Genomic DNA, 22262 nt, shown 5'->3' with positions numbered 1-22262 from the left:
TTAAAGAGACAGAGATCCATTTCTTCTTTTGACCTAGACATTTAAAGAAATATGTCAGGTCACTGGATTGGGTTACTTTTTGCCTTACTGTTGAGTTTTAAGGGTTCTTTATATATGGTAGATTAAAAAAACCTTTCGTAGCTATGTGATTTGTAAATATTTTCTCCTAGCCTGTAGCTTGTCTTTTCTCTTGACTATTATCTGTGGTAGAGGGAAAGTTCTTAGTTTTGATGAACTTTTTTCTTTTATGGGTCATGATTCTGGGGTCATTTCTAGGAACTCTTTACCTAACCCAAGCCCACAAAGATTTTCTCCTATGTTTTCTTCTAAAAGTATTATACCTTTAAGTTTTATCTATATATATGTGACTCAATTTGAGTTAATCTTTGTAAAGGTGTGAGGCTCAGTTTTTTTTTTTTTTTTGAGACAGAGTCTTGCTCTGTCGTCCCAGGCTGGAATGCAGTGGCACCATCTTGGCTCAATGCAAGCTCTGCCTCCTGGGTTCAAGTGATTCTCCTGCCTCAGGCTCCCGAGGACCTGGGATTACAGGCATGCACCAACCACACTTGGCTAATTTTTGTAGTTTTAGTAGAGACAGGGTTTCACCATGTTGACTAGGCTGGTCTCAAACCCCTAACCTCAGGTTATCCATCCGCCTTGGCCTCCCAAAGTGCTAGGATTATAGGTGTGAGCCACTGCACCTGGCCTGATGTTCATTTTTTTGTATATGGCTGACCGGTTTTTTCAATACCATTTGTTGGTGATCTGTCTGCTGCAACCTTGCAAAGTGTTGGGATTATAGGTGTGAGCCACTGCACCCATTCCAGCACTTTGGGAGGCTGAGGTGGGTGGATCACTTGAGCCCAGGAGTTTGAGACTAGCCTGGGCAACATGGCAAAACCCAATATCTACAAAAAATACAAAAAAAAAAAAAAAAAAAAAAGCACCTGTGGTCCCATCTACCAGGAGGCTAAGATAGGTTGCTTGAGCCAGGAGACAGAGGTTGCATGAGACAACATCATGCCACTGCATTCCACCCTTGGTGAAATGTTTTGATCCTATCTCAAAATAAATAAAGTGCTGGGATTACAGACATAAGCCATCATGTCTGGCCCTCAAAGAATAATTAAGAATGATCAGGAGGCTGGGTGCAGTGGCTCATTGGGAGGCTGAGGCGGGTGGATCATAAGTTCAGGAGATTGAGACCATCCTGGCCAACATGGTGAAACCCCGTCTCTACTAAAAATACAAAAACTAGCTGGGTGTGATGGCACGTGCCTGTAATCCCAGCTACTCGGGAAGCGGAGGCATGAGAATCACTTGAACCCAGGAGGCAGAAGTTGCAGTGAGCTGAGATTACGCCACTGCACTCTAGCCTGATGATAGAGCAAGACTCTGTATTAAAAAAAAAAAAAGAGAGAGAGAGAACGACCAGGAGTTAATTAGACTTCAGAAAGGAGGAAGGGTTATAGAAGAGAGAGATGGAAGTAGGGCATTCCAGACAGAGGGAATGGTATGAACAGAGGGCAAATTCCAACTTTAACCCATGGACAAAGAAATCACCAAAGGGTATTAAATCAGACAGTGTATGGTCAAAATTGTGGGTAGCTTCTCATTTAAGTGCCAGAGGTATTTTCAAATGGGGATATAAACATTTGTTTGTAGTTTGCATAGAAGGAGACAAAGCCAGGAGGCAGTAGGTGACAAGGAGTGAACTAAAATAAATCTTCAAAATGGACTAAAGGCCTGTTTTGTTTTGTTTGAGAAGGAGTGTCGCTCTTTCACCCAGGGTGGAGTGCAATGGTGAGATCTTGGCTCACTGCAATCTCTGCCATCGGAGTTCAAAGGATTCTCCTGCCTCAGCCTCCCAAGTAGCTGGGATTACAGGTGTAACCATACCCAGCTAATTTTTGTATTTTTAGTAGAGACGGGGTTTTGCCATGTTGGCCAGGCTGATCCCAAACTCCTGACCTCAGGTGATCCACCCGCCTACACCTCCCAAAGTGGTAGGATTACAGGCATGAGTCACCGTGCCTGGCCTAAAGACCTTTTTGAGAATGATATATGAGTATGGTGTATGAGTGAGGGGGGATACAAGATTATGGGGATATGGCATCATGGAGACTGGAGTTCACATATGCAATTTTAGTGAGTTCATATACCCTTACAAGTTCATTCTTTTCCTTTTATAAATTAAACATTTTTTTTTTGTAGAGATGGGGTCTCACATTGTTGTCAGGCTGATCTTGAACTCCTAGGTTCAAGCAATCCTCCTGCCTCAACCTCCCAAAGCACTGGCATTATGGGTATGAGCCACTGCACCCGGCCCAAGCTCATTCTTTAACTCCAGACTAAAATGCTCTAAGTACTAATAAATAAAGGTCAATGATGTAGCAACTTTGTGAGAATTTTTTTAATATAGATGCCATACCTTACCTTCATTTGTGTTTCTAATGGTGTTTGTGCCAAGAAAGGAGGTTGTCCCACCAACATTTCAAAAAGAATAACACCAACACTCCACCAATCACACAACTGTGTGTATCCTAAAATAAGATACCAAAGTTAGTTATTTACAAGCACTTTAAAAATGCTCAGAATAAAAATTAACATTATATCACCAATTTATATTGCAAAATTAATACTTTTATTATAAGCCTGAAAAATAAGGCGTATTCTAGTGCTGTTTTGGCTGGTCTAAAGGCCTACTGAGATTTTATATGAAAGAAGTGCTTTACCTGTTCGTAGCAATACTTCAGGTGCAATATAATTGGGAGTCCCAACCAAAGAATGTGCTAAACATCGCTGGTGCTGGCGTGCAGCTCTCCGCTCTAATGGCTTCAGTCTGTCTCCACATCGACAGCTTGAGGGATCCCCCCATTCATTACTGAAATCCATGCTATCTTGCCGTGGATGGTCACCTGCACAACAAAAGAATAAATAAATAAAATCAACAAGGACAACAGTAAACCTGAAGTCTATTTAATCTTCTGACATCCTGGTTTACGGTTAACAACATTCTCCCTTGTGACAAAATAAGACACAATGTATGCCAAATCATGGATGGTGTTTATTACCAATTAGAGTCTGCTTTCTGAGATGTCAATAGGAATGATTTTACACTTGAAAAAAAAAAGCCTAAGATTTAGCAATTTATTCAATGTTAAATAACAACAATATGAGTCATGGGGAGATTAAGAGTTTGTTATTTAGCCCACTCCCTGGTACTACTCTGGACAAACTTTCAAACATATTAGATCAGTGTTTCATTCAATAAATGACAGTGATAAGACAAAGCTCTGGTTACATTCTAGTAGGAAAAGAAACAAAACAAACAATTACACATATAAGGAACAGTGACATACCCTACACAGAGAATCAACACAGGGTGATGTGACAAATGTGACTGGATAGCTACATAAGACTGAATGGCGGCCGGGCGCGGTGGCTCAAGCCTGTAATCCCAGCACTTTGGGAGGCCGAGACGGGCGGATCACGAGGTCAGGAGATCGAGACCATCCTGGCTAACACGGTGAAACCCTGTCTCTACTAAAAAAATACAAAAAACTAGCCGGGCGAGGTGGCGGGCGCCTGTAGTCCCAGCTACTTGGAGGCTGAGGCAGGAGAATGGCGGGAACCCGGGAGGCGGAGCTTGCAGTGAGCTGAGATCCGGCCACTGCACTCCAGCCTGGGCGACAGAGCGAGACTCCATCTCAAAAAAAAAAAAAAAAGACTGAATGGCTAGGAAAGACCAATTGAGAAGGTGACATCAGCTAAATCATAAAAAAACAAGAAGGACTCAAGCATTTAAAAATCAGGTTTAGGTATTCTACACAGAAATAACAGCAACAGAGAGAAGGACAGTGCAGCTGATACAGGGGAGAACTGTAGGAAACGGGGCAAGAACTGTAAGAAATGCAGCAGGAACAAATACACATGGGTTTTGCAAGCAATAGAAATGGTCTGCCTTTTACTTCAAGTAAAGGGAAAAGATATTGGAGAGTTTGAAGCAAGAAGATAACAATATCTGATTTATGCTTTAAAAAAAGAGTTCTCGGCCGGGCGCGGTGGCTCAAGCCTGTAATCCCAGCACTTTGGGAGGCCGAGACGGGCGGATCACGAGGTCAGGAGATCGAGACCATCCTGACTAACACGGTGAAACCCCGTCTCTACTAAAAAATACAAAAAACTAGCTGGGCGAGGTGGCGGGCGCCTGTAGTCCCAGCTACTCAGGAGGCTGAGGCAGGAGAATGGCGTAAACCCGGGAGGTGGAGCTTGCAGTGAGCTGAGATCTGGCCACTGCACTCCAGCCTGGGCGACAGAGCGAGACTCCGTCTCAAAAAAAAAAAAAAAAAAAAAAAGTTCTTTATGAGCCATGTGAAGTTTGAAAGGTCTCTTTGAAATCCATGTGAAGACAGACAGGAAGCAGTTGGATAGAGAAATTATGAATTTCAGAGAAAGGCCATTTCTGGAGACAGAGATTTGGAAGTCATTAACATATAGATGGCATGAAGTCACCTAGAATGTAAGAAATTAATATTTATTATATTTATATAATATAATATTTAGCTGGGATGTTTGATTAAAATATGATTTCCCTTTGGGAGGCCAAGGCGGGTGGATAACGAGGTCAAGAGATTGAGACTATCCTGGCCAACATGGTGAAACCCCATCTCTACTAAAAATACAAAAATTAGCTGGGTGTGGTGGCGTGTGTCTGTAATTCCAGCTACTCAGGAGGCTGAGGCAGGAGAATCGCTTGAACCCAGGAGATGGAGGTTGCAGTAAGCCGAGATTGTGCCATGGCACTCCAGCCTGGCAGCAGACCAAGACTCTGTCTCAAAACAAACAAACAAAAAAAACAACAACAAGAACAAAAAGATTTCTATGCCCCAGTGAAGACTTTTGATCAAAAGACGGGAATAGAGCCTAGGAATCATGTTTTTAAGAAGCTTTCCAGGTAATAATTCAGTCGAATCTGGGGAGACACTAAATTCCACTATGTCAAACATTAAAGTAGGTTCAATTGTCTCAGTTCTACCCATTTTAATGTCAATCTACTTGTGTTCACAGAAGCACAGGAGGCCAATACTTACCCAGAGAATTGTTGTGAGCATATTAGAATATATTGTTAAGCACCTAGTACATAGTATTTAACAAATGTTAGATTGACTTACACTTCCATTAGCACTTGGAGGGATCTTGGTGAGGCAGTGTGGTGTAGTAGAAATAATATGAGCCCTGAAATCAGACAAACCTGCGTTCAAAGCCTAGCCCTTACACTTGATTTCTGTCTGACCTTGGGCAAGTTACTTCATCTAACTAGGCCTCAGTTTCTTCATCCTGCCTCACAGTGACATCGTGAGGATAAAATAGGATCAAGGATCATAAAGTGTTTAGGGTTATATAAGTTGTGTAATAGTCACGTTATGGAATCCTAAATAGCAATGAAAATAAATGTTACATGTAATAACATGGAGGAACCTCAAACAAGTCAACACAAAGAATATATATAGATTAAATTTAAATAAAGGTTAAAGAGTAGACAAAATGAAATAATATATTATTTAGAGATATATACATTTGTAATAAAAGTATCAATAAAAGTAAAGAACCTATTATAAAGTTCTGAAATAATAATTATCTCTGTGGAGGAGAAAAGGGGAAGTGATTGTTTAGGGGCTTCTAAAGTACTGATAGTCTAGTTCTTTAACTGAATGATGGATATGAGGATTCGTTAAAAAATTATTTTTAAAATGTTATTTGGCCAGGCGCAGGGGCTCACACCTGTAATCTCAGCACTTTGGGAGGCTGAGGCAGGTGGATCACCTGAGGTCAGGAGTTTGAGATCAGCCTGGCCAACATGGCGAAACCCCATCTCTATTAAAAATACAAAAATTGGCCGGGCGCGGTGGCTCAAGCCTGTAATCCCAGCACTTTGGGAGGCCGAGACGGGCGGATCACGAGGTCAGGAGATCGAGACCATCCTGGCTAACATGGTGAAACCCCGTCTCTACTAAAAAAATACAAAAATCTAGCCGAGCGAGGTGGCGGGCGCCTGTAGTCCCAGCTACTCCAGAGGCTGAGGCAGGAGAATGGCGGGAACCCGGGAGGCGGAGCTTGCAGTGAGCTGAGATCCGGCCACTGCACTCCAGCCTGGGTGACAGAGCAAGACTCCGTCTCAAAAAAAAAAAAAAATACAAAAATTAACCGGGCATGGTGGCGGGTGCTTGTAATCCCAGCTACTCGGGAGGCTGAGGCAGGAAAATCACTTGAACCCAGGACGGGGAGGTTGCAGTGAGCCGAGATCACGCCACTGCACTCCAGCCTGTGTGACAGAGCAATACACCATCAAAAAAAAAAAAAAAAGTTATTTGTCTGACATATTTACAAATAAAATGTAAAAGGTGTGACTCAAAAAATGTTAATGATATTTAGAAAGAATCAAGTCTAGCACATTCTTTCATTTTATAAGTGCCTAAAGGATTCACCCAAGTTTATCCAACAGAATCAAGACCTGACCCACATCTTCTGGCTCTCATTCAGTGATGATATCATCTTATAATTACTACATCAATAAATTACATTAGTATGAACAAACTAAAATAAATTTGATGAGTTTACTTACCACTCTGATAGTACTTAGAATCGTGTGTCCATCTGAAGCCAGTGCAGAGGCCAAAGTCAGTCAATTTAATATGACCATCACGATCAATCAAAATATTATCAGGTTTAATATCTCTATGAATAAAACCCATTTTATGAACACTTTCAACTGCACAGGTTAGTTCTGCTATGTAGAATCGTGCCAGATTTTCTGGAAAGATGCCCATTCTAATTAATAGGCTCATCATATCACCCCCAGGAATGTAGTCCATTACAAAGTATAAATTGTCCTTATCTTGGAATGAATAATACAGACGAACTACCCATTCATTGTCAGCTTCAGCCAGGATATCTCTCTCAGCTTTAACATGAGCAACTTGATTTCGAAGAAGAACATCTTTCTTTCGAAGAGTTTTTGTTGCATACAAAGCCTTGGTATCTACTTTTCTTGCTAGGCAGACTTCACCAAATGCTCCTATTCCTAGTGTCTTTATCTTCACAAACATAGATTTGTCCATTTTAGCCCTTTTAAGACGGATGTAATTAGATTCTTTTTGGCAAAGCATCTTTCTCATTTGATCCTGGGCATCTTGAGATAATCCAACCTAGGCAAATAAACTAGATGTTAAATAAGAATTATCTTCTTCAATATTGAATATTAAGAAATAGCTTGGAAAAACTTCAGGCATATATTTAAAGGTTAATTACATAATTTTTAATAAAGCATGTTAGAAATCTAGAAAACATTTCAAAGGAAATTAATGATCAAAAGTGCAGCCTAAGGGGTAGTTAAAAGGATATTCAAAGTGAATACATATGCAAATTCAGCTGTGGAGCGCAAGAAGAGGGTACAAGATGAGTAAGCTTTCTACTCTTCTCTAATGCACTCCAAAAAAAAAAAAGGTTCTCAATGTGCAACAAACACCTGTTAACATGCATCGTCATTTATCTCTCTGTTATATGCTTCTCTTGGTGGAATTCCTAGGCCTCAAATATTCTTCCTCCTATTTTGTCCTTCATGAAAAAAAAAATTCTTCCACTCCAGGTTCATTTATTCTAAAAAGTTAATGTACCAAAGAACAACAAAACAATACCTTTTCTAACCCACCAATCCTTTCCCCATTCTCAATAAATACATAATAGTCACTAATAATCTTTCCTTTTCTCTTTTTCAGGGCATTAGAGTAAAGGTGCGACTCACAGCCCACCACTAACACAAATTGCAAAGGGTTTCTCCTACTTCGAAAAGAACAACCTCGTTGTTCACAAGATATCCTTTGGATATTTAGGAATACTTCAAAGAATAGTCAGTGTGACTCATGAATATATCAAAAAATAGATTAAAAACAAAAACTAACTTCTAAGTATTACAGATATGGAATGCCTGGATTTAAAAGGGAGAAACATTTTTGGCTAACTAATAAATAATTAATTAAAGGGTTTAAATAGAAAAGAAATTCAATTGGAAAAGTGGGGTCTAATTCTAGAAATACAAGACTAAAATAGAGCAACCACATGCTTCTGTTAGGATTCATATTTGCATGCAAAATCTTTTAAGGGTGGCATGCCAGACTTAGTTCAGAACTGTTTCTCTTAAAATCTTACTTGCCTACACAGTAATGGAGACTACAGAAGTCAGCAAAGCTTCCAACACCATAAAAGTTTAAATCAGCTATTAGTGAAAGTGAAGAGGAAAAAGGAAAAATAAACTAAGAAAATACACATAGACAGACTTTAGTAAGAAATCCTAAAAACTAAAACATGAATAAGTCATAGAAATTATTATGGTATTTCTCATTTAATAAAATATAAAATGGAAACAACAATACTGTAAAATCAGATTTGGAAAAATCATTTTATAAGAATGGTTCTCTCAAGTATATATATAAAGGAGTTTAATCACAAGGTTAAGCCTCTTGGATTGTGAGTAACAGATGTAAGATTAGGAGTCAAATCTTTGAACTGTAAGCATATGATAAAAACAATAATAGCCGGGTGCGGTGGCTCACGCCTGTAATCTCAGCACTTTGGGAGGCAGACGCGGGTGTGTCATGGGGTCAAGAGATCAAGAGCAGCCTGGCCAACATGGTGAAACCCCGTTTCTACTAAAAATAAAAAATTAGATCGGTGTGCTGACGGGCGCCTGTAGTCCCAGCTACTGGGGAGGCTGAGGAAGGAGAACTGCTTGAACCTGTGAGGTGGAGGTTGCAGTGAGCCGAGATGGCGCCACTGCACTCCAGCCTGGCGACAGAGCAAGACTCCATCTCAAAAAAAAAAAAAAAAAAAAGATGATGATCATACTACCTTAATATCTAGTGAAGAGATCTATGTGAAATGACAACACAGATTAAAGTGTGTTTACTTATTCTGATCTCCCTTTTAGTGCAGTTTGACTAAATAATTTCAGCACATTTTTCTCTAGTATATTATAAAAATGAAATGAGAAGGGAGAAATAACTGAAGGGAATTTCTTTTACACTTTCTAATAAGATCTATGTGATGAATAAACCCATAAACTCCAAATTTTCTACAAGTAAAAGGAATTGTTTCATAAGTACATCAAGAGATGAGACCCACATATTTCTTTTTTTTTTTTTTTTTTTTGAGACGGAGTCTCGCTCTGTCGCCCAGGCTGGAGTACAATGGCGCGATCTTGGCTCACTGCAACTGCCACCTCCCAGGTTCATGACATTCTCCTGACTCAGCCTCCCCAGTAGTTGGGACTACAGGCGCCTGCCACCACGCCCAGCTGATTTTTTTTCGTACTTTTAGTAGAGACGAGGTTTCACTGTGTTAGGCAGGATGGTCTCAATCTCCTAACCTCATGATCTGCCCACCTCGGCCTTCCAAAGTGCTGGGATTACAGGAGTGAGCCACCGCGCCCGGCGTGAGACCCACAAATTTCTAGTTTATGTTTAAATGTTGTAAGATAATGTATAAAACCTAGAAAACAACCCTTCCTCCAATTTTCATATAAAGGTATTATCTACACCTAAACTATATACTGCAAATTATATTTTTCTTAATTTACACAAGATTTTATTAGAGGAAATTCTGAGTAAATCTTGAAATACTAAAAAAAAAATGCTACAATCAAAAGCACTTTAATATTTATTCACTTTTAAATTCTGTAACTGATAATATATTGTATTTAGCTATAAAAACAGAAAAATACTGGAGCACAATATTTTAAAATACACACCAAGCAAATAGATTTTAAGTATAAAAATGGACATTTTAAAAGGTTTTACCCGCATCATTTCATTCTCTAATTGTTTTTTACGATGTAGACGCTGCTGATGAGATTTGAGTACATTTTCTACATGTTGCTCCATAAAGAATTTAAATGCTTGAGGAGAATAACTTTGAATACGAGATTCCCTTCGCTCTTCATCTTTCTTGTTTTTCCTAACAGTAATGGGTGAAGTTGTAATCTGTTTCTTTTCTTTATCCCCACTATCAACATTTTCGTAACTCTTTTCACTCTCATCTTCCTTGGGCAAGCTTGGCTGATCCTCTTTGCTAGGCTTACTGATTGATTCATATGGAGGAACAGATGGGTTTTGGTGCAGCAGATGTTTTGGGTAGGGTGGTGGTGGTCCTTGATAGTTTGGAGCTTCAGCAACAGGTGGCATCACAGTCACATTTGAAGCGGTTCCCTCAGGAAAAGGACTGGGTTGAACAGTTTGAATTGGCTGTGGTATCCAAGAAGGGTGTGTAGGTGCTAAAGCAGTCTGTAGCTCTGGTTTTAATACACGCATGCTTTTCACAGGCTGTTGAATAGGAGCTGGTGTAATTGCAGTGACTGTTGTAGCGGAAGGCTGAGAATTAGCAGAGTGACTTGCTCTATTTCCTAATGGGTTATTAAAAGAATTTGACCTCACTGGTATGTTAGGTTGCCATGTAGGGATTTCATGCCCACTGCTCGGGGATGACTGGGCTGGAGCAGAAGATGACTGAGGCCAGTTTGTTTGCAGTCCAGGTACATTAATGTTATACAGTTCCATGTTATGACTATTTCTGTTTGGCACCATCATAGACTGAGGAATATTTCCATTTGTATATGACGAAGGAGCAGCAGATCCCCCTGTTTGTAAAGCAGAAGGGCTTTGTCCATTAGTTGCGGTCAGAGGATATGGAGGTGGTGGCTGCCGATTCACAGTGCCAGCAGGGACAACATTTTGGTGTATCATGAAATCAGTTTGTCCAGTACCATTCTGCATTCCAGGTCTCCCTGATGGAAAGTTAAATTTGCTAGAACTCTGCATGATGATTGGTTGTCTGCCAACAGGAACAGAACTAATGCCTCTCTGTCCCTGATTAGAAGGATTCATGGGGGAAGTATTGAGAGGTGGTGGAGGATAGCCCTCTTGCCATGCCCCAGGTGGGACAGGAGAGATTCGGGAGATTACGTATTCCATGTTTCCAGAATAGCGTTTTGTTTGAGAGTTTGGTTCCCATGAAGGGGGAGGTGGAGTTGTACCTCTTGGAGGGGGAGTCTGGCCTCTTGGAGGTGGTGGAGGAGTAACACTCCTTACTTGAGGTGGAGGTGGGGGGTTCACTCTCTGTCCATTGCTGGGGTGAGCTTGAGCAAATGCTGTTATACCAGATCCAGACAAAGGTCTTCCTACATCTGTCTGTGAGTTGGGACTCTCAGAATGATAGGCCACACTTTCTCCTAGTGGTTGGCCATGCCTCTGAGGAACTAAGGATTCTTTAGAACCTTTCCAGCTCTGTTTGCGGTTAACTGATTGTTGCACATTTCCTATGGTTATAAGAGAGATAAAGAGGAAAAAAAATCATGTTTTCAACCTCTTATTTTTGAAAAGTTTGCAATTCTGATACTACAAATGATACTCAATTCTCTTTCAAGAATTATAAAAATATAAAAAAGTTCAAGTGATCTCTTGTACAAAATGGTGACTGTAGTTAATAACGTATTGTACTCCTGAAAACTGCTAAGAGAGTAGATTTTAAGTGTTCTCACTACAAAAAAATGATATGTGAGGTAATAATACATGTTATTTAGCTCAATTTAGCAGAAAAAGAAAAAAGAGTTATAAAAATAAAATTTCAGTAAGTGGTTTCCTTTCACCTTTTAAAATTTTATTTATTTTTGACCAGGTGTGGTGGCTCACACCTGTAATCCCAGCACTTTGGGAGGCTGAGGTGGGTGGATTGCTTGAGCCCAGGAGTTTCAGACCAGCCTGGGCAACATGGTGAAGTCCCATCTCTACTGAAAACACAAAAATGAGCCAGGTGTGGTGGCACGTGCCTGTAGTCCCAGCTACTAGGGAGGCTGAGGTTGAAGGACTGCTTGAACCTGGGTGGTAGAGGTTGCAATGAGCTGAGATAACGCCACTGTACTCCAGCCTGGGAGATAGAGCGAGACCTTGTATCAAAAAAAAAAAAAAAAGTATTCTTGACTGATGGCTCAAAATTCACAAAGTACAATATCATACTTCTGTCCTTTAGCCGACCGATCTTTAATAAGGTACTTCAGGGATATACATAGACAAGTTAGTACTATACATCCTATATGTACTACTACTATGCCTAGCTTTTTTCATTAAACAAAATGAAGATTCTGTATCAGTATAGCAAGTATTTCCTCACTTTAAAAAAATGTTACCATTGTTTTTCACCTTACGGATATACCCTAATTTATTTAATCAGTTCCTTCACTGATGGACATTTAGGTTATTCTGTCTTTTGCTTTATACATTAAAAAAAAATGCAGCAATGAAAAATTTTGAACAGGCCAGGTGTTGTGGCTCAGGCCTGTAATCCCAGCACTTTGGGAGACTGAGGTAAGCGGATCACTTGAGGCCAGGAGTTTGAGACCAGCCTGGCCAACACGGCGAAACCCCATCTCTACTGAAAATACAAAAAAATTAGCCAGGCGTGGTAGTGTGCACCTACAGTCCCAGCCACTCGGGAGGCTGAGGCAGGAGAATTGCTTGAACCCAGGAGGCCAACGCAGCAGTGAACTGAGATTGTGCCACTGCACTCCAGCCTGGGTGACAGTGCAAGACTCCATCTCAAAAAAAAAAAATAAAATTTTTTTGAACAGATATAGTTTCATATATATGCATGCATATTTGTAGATACATTATTAGAGGTGGCATTATTAAGCCAAAGGGCATATCTATTTGTAATATTCATAGCTAGTACTGATTTTAAATATATTTAAATATATATATATTTTTAAATTGAAACAGAGTCTCACTTTGTCACCCAGGTTAGCGTGCAGTGGCACAGACTCACTGCAACCTCCACCTCCCGGGTTCAAGTGATTCTCCTTCCTCAGCCTCCCGAGCAGCTGGGACTACAGGCACACGCCACCATGTCCAGCTAATTTTTGTAATTTTAGTACAGATGGGGCTTCGCCAGGTTGGCCAGACTGGTCTTAAACTCCCGACCTCAAGTGATCTGCCCACCTCAGCCTTCCGAAGTGCTGGGATTATAGGTGTGACCCACTGCGCCTGGCCTTTTAATATGGTTTTTAAAACAGAAAAAGGTAGTAGGCTATAATTAGCTGAACATTAAATAAGGTATAGATTTTACAGAAACTGTCTTTAATGGAATTTCCAATCAATAAAACAAGCAAAAAAAAATAAACAATACCAAAAAAAAAAGAAGTATTTAAAATAGAATAGTCCAGCCACTTAGGAAAAATATACAAAATACATTGGTATAAAGACAATACACATATACATTCCAGAAGGACTAACGGTTTAAATATTAAAGATGAAATCATGTAAGCACTAGAAAAAAAGAAAAGACCATTCAATAATATTGGGGTACCTCTAGCAAATGTCTTCCCAGGCATGACAAAAGTAGAGATCTAAATACAAACACTCATTACCATTAAAAAACAAAACAAGGCTGGGCGCAGTGGCGCAAGCCTGTAATTCCAGCACTTTGGGGAGGCCGAGACGGGTGGATCACGAGGTCAGGAGATCCAGACCATTCTGGCTAACACGGTGAGAAACCCCGTCTCTACCAAAAAATACAAAAAACTAGCCGGGCGAGGTGGCGGGCGCCTGTAGTCCCAGCTACTCGGGAGGCTGAGGCAGGAGAATGGCGTAAACCCAGGAGGCGGAGCTTGCAGTGAGCTGAGATCCGGCCACTGCACTCCAGCCTGGGCGACAGAGCGAGACTCCGTCTCAAAAAAACAAAAAAAAAAACAAAAAAGAATACTAACAAATTTGAAAGCTCAACATTATCCTGGGCAAAAATATATCTAACAACACATCTGAGAAAAAAACTGGTAAAATGTGGTGAATGTTCATAATGCTCAGTTTAACACTCCCTTTCATCTAGGCGGGGCAGCATTTGGGGTCTATATTCTCAAAGGAGGAGCCAGACGAAAAGCAGGTAAGTAAATAATGTTTGGGGAACATATCATTCTGGATAAACCGGACAAGTCCTCTGGCCATCAGGCTCTTTCTCACTTTCCTCAGACGGCCAGCTGAAGTCAAATACACCATGTCACTCATTCAGCTTTTAGAGTATACAGTCACCCCTGTTGTTCTGCGCCTCCTACAGAGCTCTCCATATTCTTCCACTTCCCAAACCTTTCCACTATGTCCTCTGAATCCACTTGGCTCCACAGCCAGCAAATGTGCCTTATCGGTAACCTCTCCTCCAAGCTTTCCTGCCACCTTCTTGAAGCTGGTTTTCTTCGGCTGATATTACTTTCCTTTCTGCCCTTAGAAATTAAGGTTTCTTTAAAAATAACCTGGCGAAAAGATGGGGTTCTAACATTTGTTCTTACAGGTTTGATATTATTCCTTTAAAAAAGCCAGCTCTTTTGAAGTTCATGCTATGTGGGAGGCCACACTCACTAATTCCTCTCACCTAATGAGCTCCTACCTATTTGCTCTGCTTCATTCAGCCACAGCTTCAGCATTCAGTCTATTCTAAGCCCCGCCTTCATCCTGTAACCTCAATATCCACGAGAATAAACCATCCATTGCCCTCATATCTCAGCTTCTTGACGTCCCCTCTTCCACTCCACATCAAGTATCATTCTCATGACTGTATTTCAAATTTTGGTATCACTCATATCTGCTAGTTTCAGAATCACTTCTTTAAGGTTTATATGTTTATACTCCCAGACCACAACTTCTTCTCTTTTGTTTACTCCTACTGCAAAAGTTTTTAAACTTCATTAAGTAGCAACCTTACCAAGATCTCCAAGATTTTTTTTCTTTTTTTTGAGACAGAGTCTCGCTCTGTTGCCCAGACTGGAGTGCGTTGGCATGATCTCGACTCAATGAAACCTCTGCCTCCCAGGTTTAAGCGATTCTTCTGCCTCAGTCCCGTGTGGCTGGGATTACAGGCAGATGCCACCACACCCAGCTAATTTTTGTATTCAAAATTACAGAAATGGGGTTTCACCATGTTGGTCAGGCTGGTCTTGAACTCCTGACCTTAGGTGATCCACTCACCTTGGCATCCCAAAGTGTTGGGGTTACAGGCGTGAGCTACCGCATCCGGCCAACATCTCCAAGGTTAATCCCCCACTTTATCAGTCCTCCTTTTTCTTATTTTTATTCTTTTGAGACAGTCTTGAAATCACTCAAGCTGGAGAGCAGTGGCATGATCATGAATCACTGCAGCCTTGAACCCCTGGGCTCAAGCAATCCTCTCACCTCAGCCTTTCAAATAGTTGGGACTACAGGCATGTATCACCATGCCCAACTAATTATTTTATTTATTTATTTTTGTAGAGATGGTGTCTAAGTTGCCCAGGCTGGTCTCAAAACTCCTGGGCTCAAGTGATCCTCCTGCCTCAGCCTCCCAAAATGCTAGGATTACAGGCAGGAGATACTAAGCCTAGCCTATTTTTAAAACTTTTTGTAGAGACAGGGTCTCCCTAATATACCCAGACTGGTCTCAAACTCCTGGCTTCAAGCAATCCTCCCACCTTGGCCTCCAAAGTGCTGGGATTACAGGCGTGAGCCAATGCACTTGGCCTTCCCCTTTCTTTATGACACTTTTTTTTTTTTTTTTTTTTTTTTGAGACAGAGTCTTGCTGTGTCGCCCAGGCTGGAGTGCAGTGGCCGGATCTCAGCTCACTGCAAGCTCCGCCCCCCGGGTTTACGCCATTCTCCTGCCTCAGCCTCCCAAGTAGCTGGGACTACAGGCACCCGCCACCTCGCCCGGCTAGTTTTTTGTATTTTTTAGTAGAGACGGGGTTTCGCCGTATTAGCCAGGATGGTCTCGATCTCTTGACCTCGTGATCTGCCCGTCTCGGCCTCCCAAAGTGCTGGGATTACAGGCTTGAGCCACCGCGCCCGGCCTATGACACATTTTATCCAACTTAAATCCATGGTCTATCACTTTGTTCTTCCCTCTCTTTTTCTCCGAGATCACCTTCTTTTTATTCATTCATTAAATATTTGGGGGTTTGTTTGTTTGTTTGTTTTGACATGGAGTCTTCGCTTTGTCACCTAGGCTGGAGTGCAATGGCGCAATCTCAGCTCACTGCAACCTCCACCTCCCAGGTTCAAGCGATTCTCCTGCCTTAGCCTCCCAAGTAGCTGGGATTACAGAAGCCCACTACCCCATCTGGCTAATTTTTTGTATTTTTAGTAGAGACGGGGTTTCACTATGTTGGCCAGGCTGGTCTTGAACTCCTGACCTCATGACCTGCCCACCTGGGCCTCCTAAAGTGCTGGGATTACAGGCATGAGCCACTGCACCCGGCCCATTCATTAAATATTTATAGAGCATCAACTATATGCCAGGCACTGCTCTAAGCATTCCAATGACATTGGTAAACAGAACATCCCTGGCCCATGGGACCTACATTCTCAAAGGAGGAGCCAGACACAAAGCAGTTGAATAAATAAACGAGGTAACTTCAGGGAATGATAAATGCTCTGTGAATGAAACATAAATGGCATCAAATGATAGAGAGTAACAAGAGGATAGAAAGGGATAAGGGCTCCTCTGAGGGATAATATATGAGTCCAAACTGCACAGGCCAGGCGCGGTGGCTCACGCCTGTAATCCTAGCACTTTAGGAGGCTGAGGTGGGCGGATCACCTGATGTCAGGAGTTCAAGACCAGCCTGGCCAACATGGTGAAACCCCGTCTCTACTAAAAATACAAAAATTAGCTGGGTGTGGTGGCACATGCCTGTAATCCCAGCTACCCGGCAGGCTGAGACAGGAGAATCACTGGAACCCGGGAGGCAGAGGTTGCAGTGAGCCGAGATAGCGCCACGGCACTCCAGTCTGGGCTACAGAGCAAAACTTTGTCTCAAAAAAAAAAAAAAAGACTACATAAAGGTCCTGAAGTGGGAGCTTGGTATTTTCCAAGAACAAAATTAACCCAGTATGGCTGTAGAACAGTAAACGAGGAGGAAAAAGTAGTATTGGATGGGATCTAAGAGGTAGCCAGGTCATGGACAAGGAATTTGGAAGAATAAGAAGCCAATAAAGGCAGAGGAGGAGTATGCTCTGATTAAGGATTTAAATTAACCTTTCAGGCTGGGCACGGTGGCTCATATCTCTCTCAAAGAAAAAAAATTACCCTTTTAGCAATATGATCGATCTTATTTTGTACTTGTTTAGTGAAACTCCAGTCAGGGATAATTCCAGCTATCTTTTTTTGTTGTTGCTTTTAACACTTACAAGAAAAAGTGATGCAATGGGCAAACTGATTCTACTATAATTTAGGATCAGCATCCTTGGATGGCCTCAGCACCACCAGGAAACTCTTTCTATAGTCTCCACTATTGCCAGTCCTCAGTCTCCTCAAATTGCCTGCCCCATTCCACACTTATTACTTTAAGAAAATAACTAGGTTTTCTATTTCAGAGAAAACAGCAGGCATCAGAAAGGACTCCCTTAGCTTCCCTACCTAACCCAGGCCCATTTGCTGCTGTTAGAGAAAAATGGCTGTTCCTCTATCTAAGGCTAATATTCCCTCATGCTATGCTTTGGATCCTATTCCTCCTACTTGATCCTCAAGTATCTCTTGAATAATTAATTTCATCCTCTTAACTGGAGTCTTCCAATTATCTTTTAAACATGTTTAAGTCTTTACTTAAAAAAATAATAAGACGACGACTCTCCTTCCACTCCCATATATAGAGCTCTACCTCAAAGTGTTATCTGGTCCACAAACTGACATAAGATATATCACAAACTGACATGAGATTAAGTATGGAAACAGAGAGTGAGGACTGAGAAACATTTATAGAAATTTGACAGAATAAACTTATTCTGTTAAATACAATGATAAACTATTTAAACATATATATATATATTCCTTTTCTTTTCTTTTTTTTTTTTTGAGATGGAGTTTTGCCCTTGTTGCCCAGGCTGGAGTGCAATGGCTCACTGCAATCTCCGCCTCCCAAGTTTAAGTGATTCTTCTGCCTCCGCCTCCCCAGTAGCTGCGATTACAGGCATGCGCCACCATGCCCAGCTAATTTTGTAGCGCATGCCCAGCTAATTTTGTATTTTTAGTAGGTTTTAGTAGAGACGGGGTTTCTCCATGTTGGTCAGGCTGGTCTCAAACTCCCAACCTCAGGTGATCCACCCGCCCCAGCCTCCCAAAGTGCTGGGATTACAAGTGTAAGCCACTGTGCCCAGCCTAAACTTATTACTATTATTATTATTTTCTGAGACAGAATCTCACTCTGTCACCCAGGCTGGAGCGCAGTGGCGTGATCTCAGCTCACTGCAAGCTCCGCCTCCCGGGTTCACGCCATTCTCCTGCCTCAGTCTCCCGAGCAGCTGGGACTACAGGCGTTCGCCACCATGTCTGGCTAATTTTTTGTATTTTTAGTAGAGACGGGGTTTCACCGTGTTAGCCAGGACGGTCTCAATCTCCTCACCTCGTGATCCGCCCGCCTCGGCTTCCCAAAGTGCTGGGATTACAGGCGTGAGCCACCGTGTCCAGCCCTAAACTTATATTTTTATGTCACTTAAAATTTTAACTTTCTTTTTTTTTTGAGAAAGGGGCTCACTCTATTGCCCAGGCTGGAGTGCAGTGGTGCTATCACATCTCACTGCAGCCTTAACCTTCTGGGCACAAGCAATCCTCCCACCTCAGCCTCCTGAGTAGGTGGGACTACAGGCACATGCCACCATACTTGGATAATTTTTTGTAGAGCTGGGGTTTCACCATGATGCCCAGGCTGGTCTCAAACTCCTGAGCTCAAGCAATCCTCCCGCCTCAGCCTCCCAAAGTGCTGTGATTACAAGTGTGAGCCACCATGCCTGGCACTTAAATTTTCATTTTCTAATAATTTATTGTATTTATAAAATTATGAATTGAATTCATGATGAATTGGAAATTTGAAAAATCAAAGGTCTTCACCATAGATGGTTTGAGCAGCACTACTCTTGCTAATGTCCTCACTCTCTCCTCCAGAAATACTTCTTGAAGGTATACCTTGTTTTTCTTTTACTACTACATATCCTGTTTAGTCCTCAACCCACTCCAATCTGAATTATGCTCCCATGACATGACAAGTTACCTCATTTGCTGAACCCCCAATCCATATGCTGAAGTCATAACCACCAGTACTATAAGATGTGACTGTATTTGGTAATTAAGATTAAATTAGGTCACTAGGGTGCGTCCTAATGCAGTATGACCTGTATCCCTGTAAGAGAAAATGTGGACATGGAGACGGAGACTCAAGACACATGCACATGCAGAGGGACAAACATATGAGGACACAGCAAGGCAGCGGCCACCTGCAAGCCAAGGAGAGCGGCCTCAGAAGAAACTAGACCTGCCAGTAACTAATCGTGGACTTTTAGTCTCCAGCACTCAAATAAATCTTAATTGTTTAAGCCACCCAGTCTGTGTTATTTTGTTAAGGCAGCCCTAGCAAACTAAAACACCACGTCACTAAAGTCAACAAGATTATTTTTTAGTTCTCATCTTGGTCAATATCTCTTTCTTAAAAGTATTTGGCATTTTGACCATTCCCTCCCCTTCTTGAAACATTCTCTTTCTGTGGCTCCCAAAACACTGAAAACCTTACTGGTTTTCTTCCTTTTCACCTATTTCTTCTCTGTCCCCTTTGCAGGTTTACCCCTTCCTACTAGCTATTAAATAATAAGCTTGGTTGCAGGCCATATTATTATTTTGATCTATGTAACATCCCTTAGGTGACCTATTTCATATGCCCGGCTCATGCATACATACCCAGCTCCCTACTTGACATCTCCACTTGGAAAACTACAGCCAGATTTACGATCCTTCCCACCCAAATTCTATTCTCTCTTAACATTCCTTTTTTTTTTTTTTTTTTTGAGACGGAGTCTCGCTCTGTTGCCCAGGCTGGAGTGCAGTGGCCGGATCTCAGCTCACTGCAAGCTCCGCCTCCCGGGTTTACGCCATTCTCCTGCCTCAGCCTCCCAAGTAGCTGGGACTACAGGCGCCCGCCACCACGCCCGGCTAGTTTTTTGTATTTTTTTAGTAGAGACGGGGTTTCACCGTGTTAGCCAGGATGGTCTCAATCTCCTGACCTCGTGATCCGCCTGTCTCGGCCTCCCAAAGTGCTGGGATTACAGGCTTGAGCCACCGTGCCCGGCCAACATTCCCTTTCTTAATGTCAGGTATTATCATCCATTTATTTTTCTAAGCCAAAAACCTAAGAGTTATCCCCTTCTATCATCACGCACCATATGTAATCTATTACCAAGTCCTTGTCAATTTTACCACTCCCATCCCTCTTAATTCATTCATTTTCTTCACTGCTATTGCCCAAGTCCAAATTAGCCTCACAAACTACTGTTTCCCAACACACCTGTCCTCATATCTATCCTCGCTCCTCTCGAACCCATTCTCATCCACTGCAGCCATCTTTCTGAAATACAAATCTAATAATGTTATTACCCTGCCTGAAACACTTCTACACCTTTCTGCTGCTCTTAGGATAAAATTAATAAACAGAGTCAGGCCCCTATGCAGAGTCAGTCCCCTATGGACTTTTCCAGTCACATGTCACAACCCTGTTTTCAGTGCTCCAAGCATTTTCATTTTTTTTTGTGGCATCAAAATCTGCCAAAGCAGCCATGCATAGGGACACCCACTAATCCCATTCCCATTAACTCTGTACTTCTTCAGATACCAGCTTTATTACCAGTTTGTTAGGAAGGGCTTTTCTGATCTTCTTGATGCGGTTAAAAAAAAGAAAAAAGAAAAAAATCCCACTATTATATAACTCCACAGTACCACATAACTCTCCTCTCTTCATTCACACCGTATATAGCTATAATTCTACAGTTATCTGGGTGATTATTTGATCTCCCTTACTAGGTAAGGTCCACAAAAGGGCAAGAACTTACCCAATGCAGAGCAAAGAGCGTGAAACAGTGGATGATCAATAAAAATGTGTTGAATAGGAAGAATGACTATAGCCCTCTTATAAATCAATTCTTTTTCTTTTCTTTTTTTTTTTGAGATGGAGTTTCGCTCCTTTTGCCCAGGCTGGAGTGCAGTGGTGCGATCTCAGCTCACTGCAACCTCTGCTTCCCAGATTCAAGCAATTCTCTTGCCTCAGCTTCTCGAGTAGCTGAGATTAGAGACATGTGCCACCACGCCCAGCTAATTTTGTATTTTTAGTAGGGTTTCTCCATGTTGGTCAGGTTGGTCTCTAACTCCTGACTTCAGGTGATCCGCCCGCCTTGGCCTCCCAAAGTGCTGGGATTACAGGTGTAAGCCACTGTGCCGGGTATCAATTTTTATTTTTATTTTTTTTATTTTTTTTATTTTTTTGAGACAGAGTCTTGCTCTGCCACCCAGGCTGGAGTGCAGTGGCCGGATCTCAGCTCACTGCAAGCTCTGTCTCCCGGGTTTATGCCATTCTCCTGCCTCAGCCTCCCGAGTAGCTGGGACTACAGGCGCCCGCCTCGTCGCCCGGCTAGTTTTTTGTATTTTTAAGTAGAGACAGGGTTTCACCGTATTAGCCAGGATGGTCTCGATCTCCTGACCTCGTGATCCGCCCGTCTCGGCCTCCCAAAGTGCTGGGATTACAGGCTTGAGCCACCGCGCCCGGCCCGGGTATCAATTTTTAAAAGACAAAGACAGGCCGGGTGCAGTGGCTCACACCTATAATCCCAGCACTTCGGGAGGCTGAGGTGGGCAGATAACAAGGTCAGGAGTTTGAGACCAGCCTGACCAACATGGTGAAACCCCGTCTCTACTAAAAATACAAAAATCAGACAGGCATGGCGGTGTGCACCTGTAACCCTAGCTACTCTGGAGGCTGAGGCAGAAGAATTGCTTGAACCCAGGAGGCGGAGGTTGTAGTGAGCCAAGATCGCACCACTGCACTCCAGTCTGGGTGACAAGACTCTGTCTCAAAGAAAAAAAAAAAAGACAAAATTAAAAGAGGTAAAATGGCAATTAAAAAATAACTAATAGGCCAGGAGTGGTGGCTCACACCTGTAATCCCAGCACTTCGGGAGGCCAAGGCAGGTAGATCACGAGGTCAGGAGTTCAAGACCAGCATGGCCAAGATGCTGAAACCCCATCTCTACTAAAAATACAAAAACTAGCTGGGCATGGTGGCAGGTGCCTGTAATCCCAGCTACTCGGGAGGCTGCAGCAGGAGAATCACTCAGACCCGGGGGATGGAAGTTGCAGTGAGCCAAGATCGCGCCACTGCACTCTGG

At 42.1% G+C, this 22262-nt stretch overlaps 1 protein-coding gene across 2 annotated transcripts in view; it reads right to left on the bottom strand.

Annotated features, from left to right (window-relative positions):
- The window catches only part of LATS1 (large tumor suppressor kinase 1), a 58886-nt gene that overhangs the window by 10529 nt on the left and 26095 nt on the right, over nt 1-22262 (bottom strand). For both annotated transcript variants that reach the window (XM_033235099.1, XM_033235100.1), the window contains exons 4-7: nt 9855-11368; nt 6626-7208; nt 2736-2918; nt 2437-2543 (exon numbers count right to left, since the gene is read on the bottom strand). In XM_033235099.1, coding sequence (XP_033090990.1) covers nt 2437-2543; nt 2736-2918; nt 6626-7208; nt 9855-11368 — 2387 coding nt within the window. The remainder of the gene's footprint in view (nt 1-2436; nt 2544-2735; nt 2919-6625; nt 7209-9854; nt 11369-22262) is intronic.

Source organism: Trachypithecus francoisi, unplaced genomic scaffold (assembly GCF_009764315.1).
Source record: "Trachypithecus francoisi isolate TF-2019V2 unplaced genomic scaffold, Tfra_2.0 Lachesis_group15, whole genome shotgun sequence".
Taxonomy (NCBI): domain Eukaryota; kingdom Metazoa; phylum Chordata; class Mammalia; order Primates; family Cercopithecidae; genus Trachypithecus; species Trachypithecus francoisi.
This window is presented reverse-complemented; position numbering and strand designations above follow the sequence as displayed.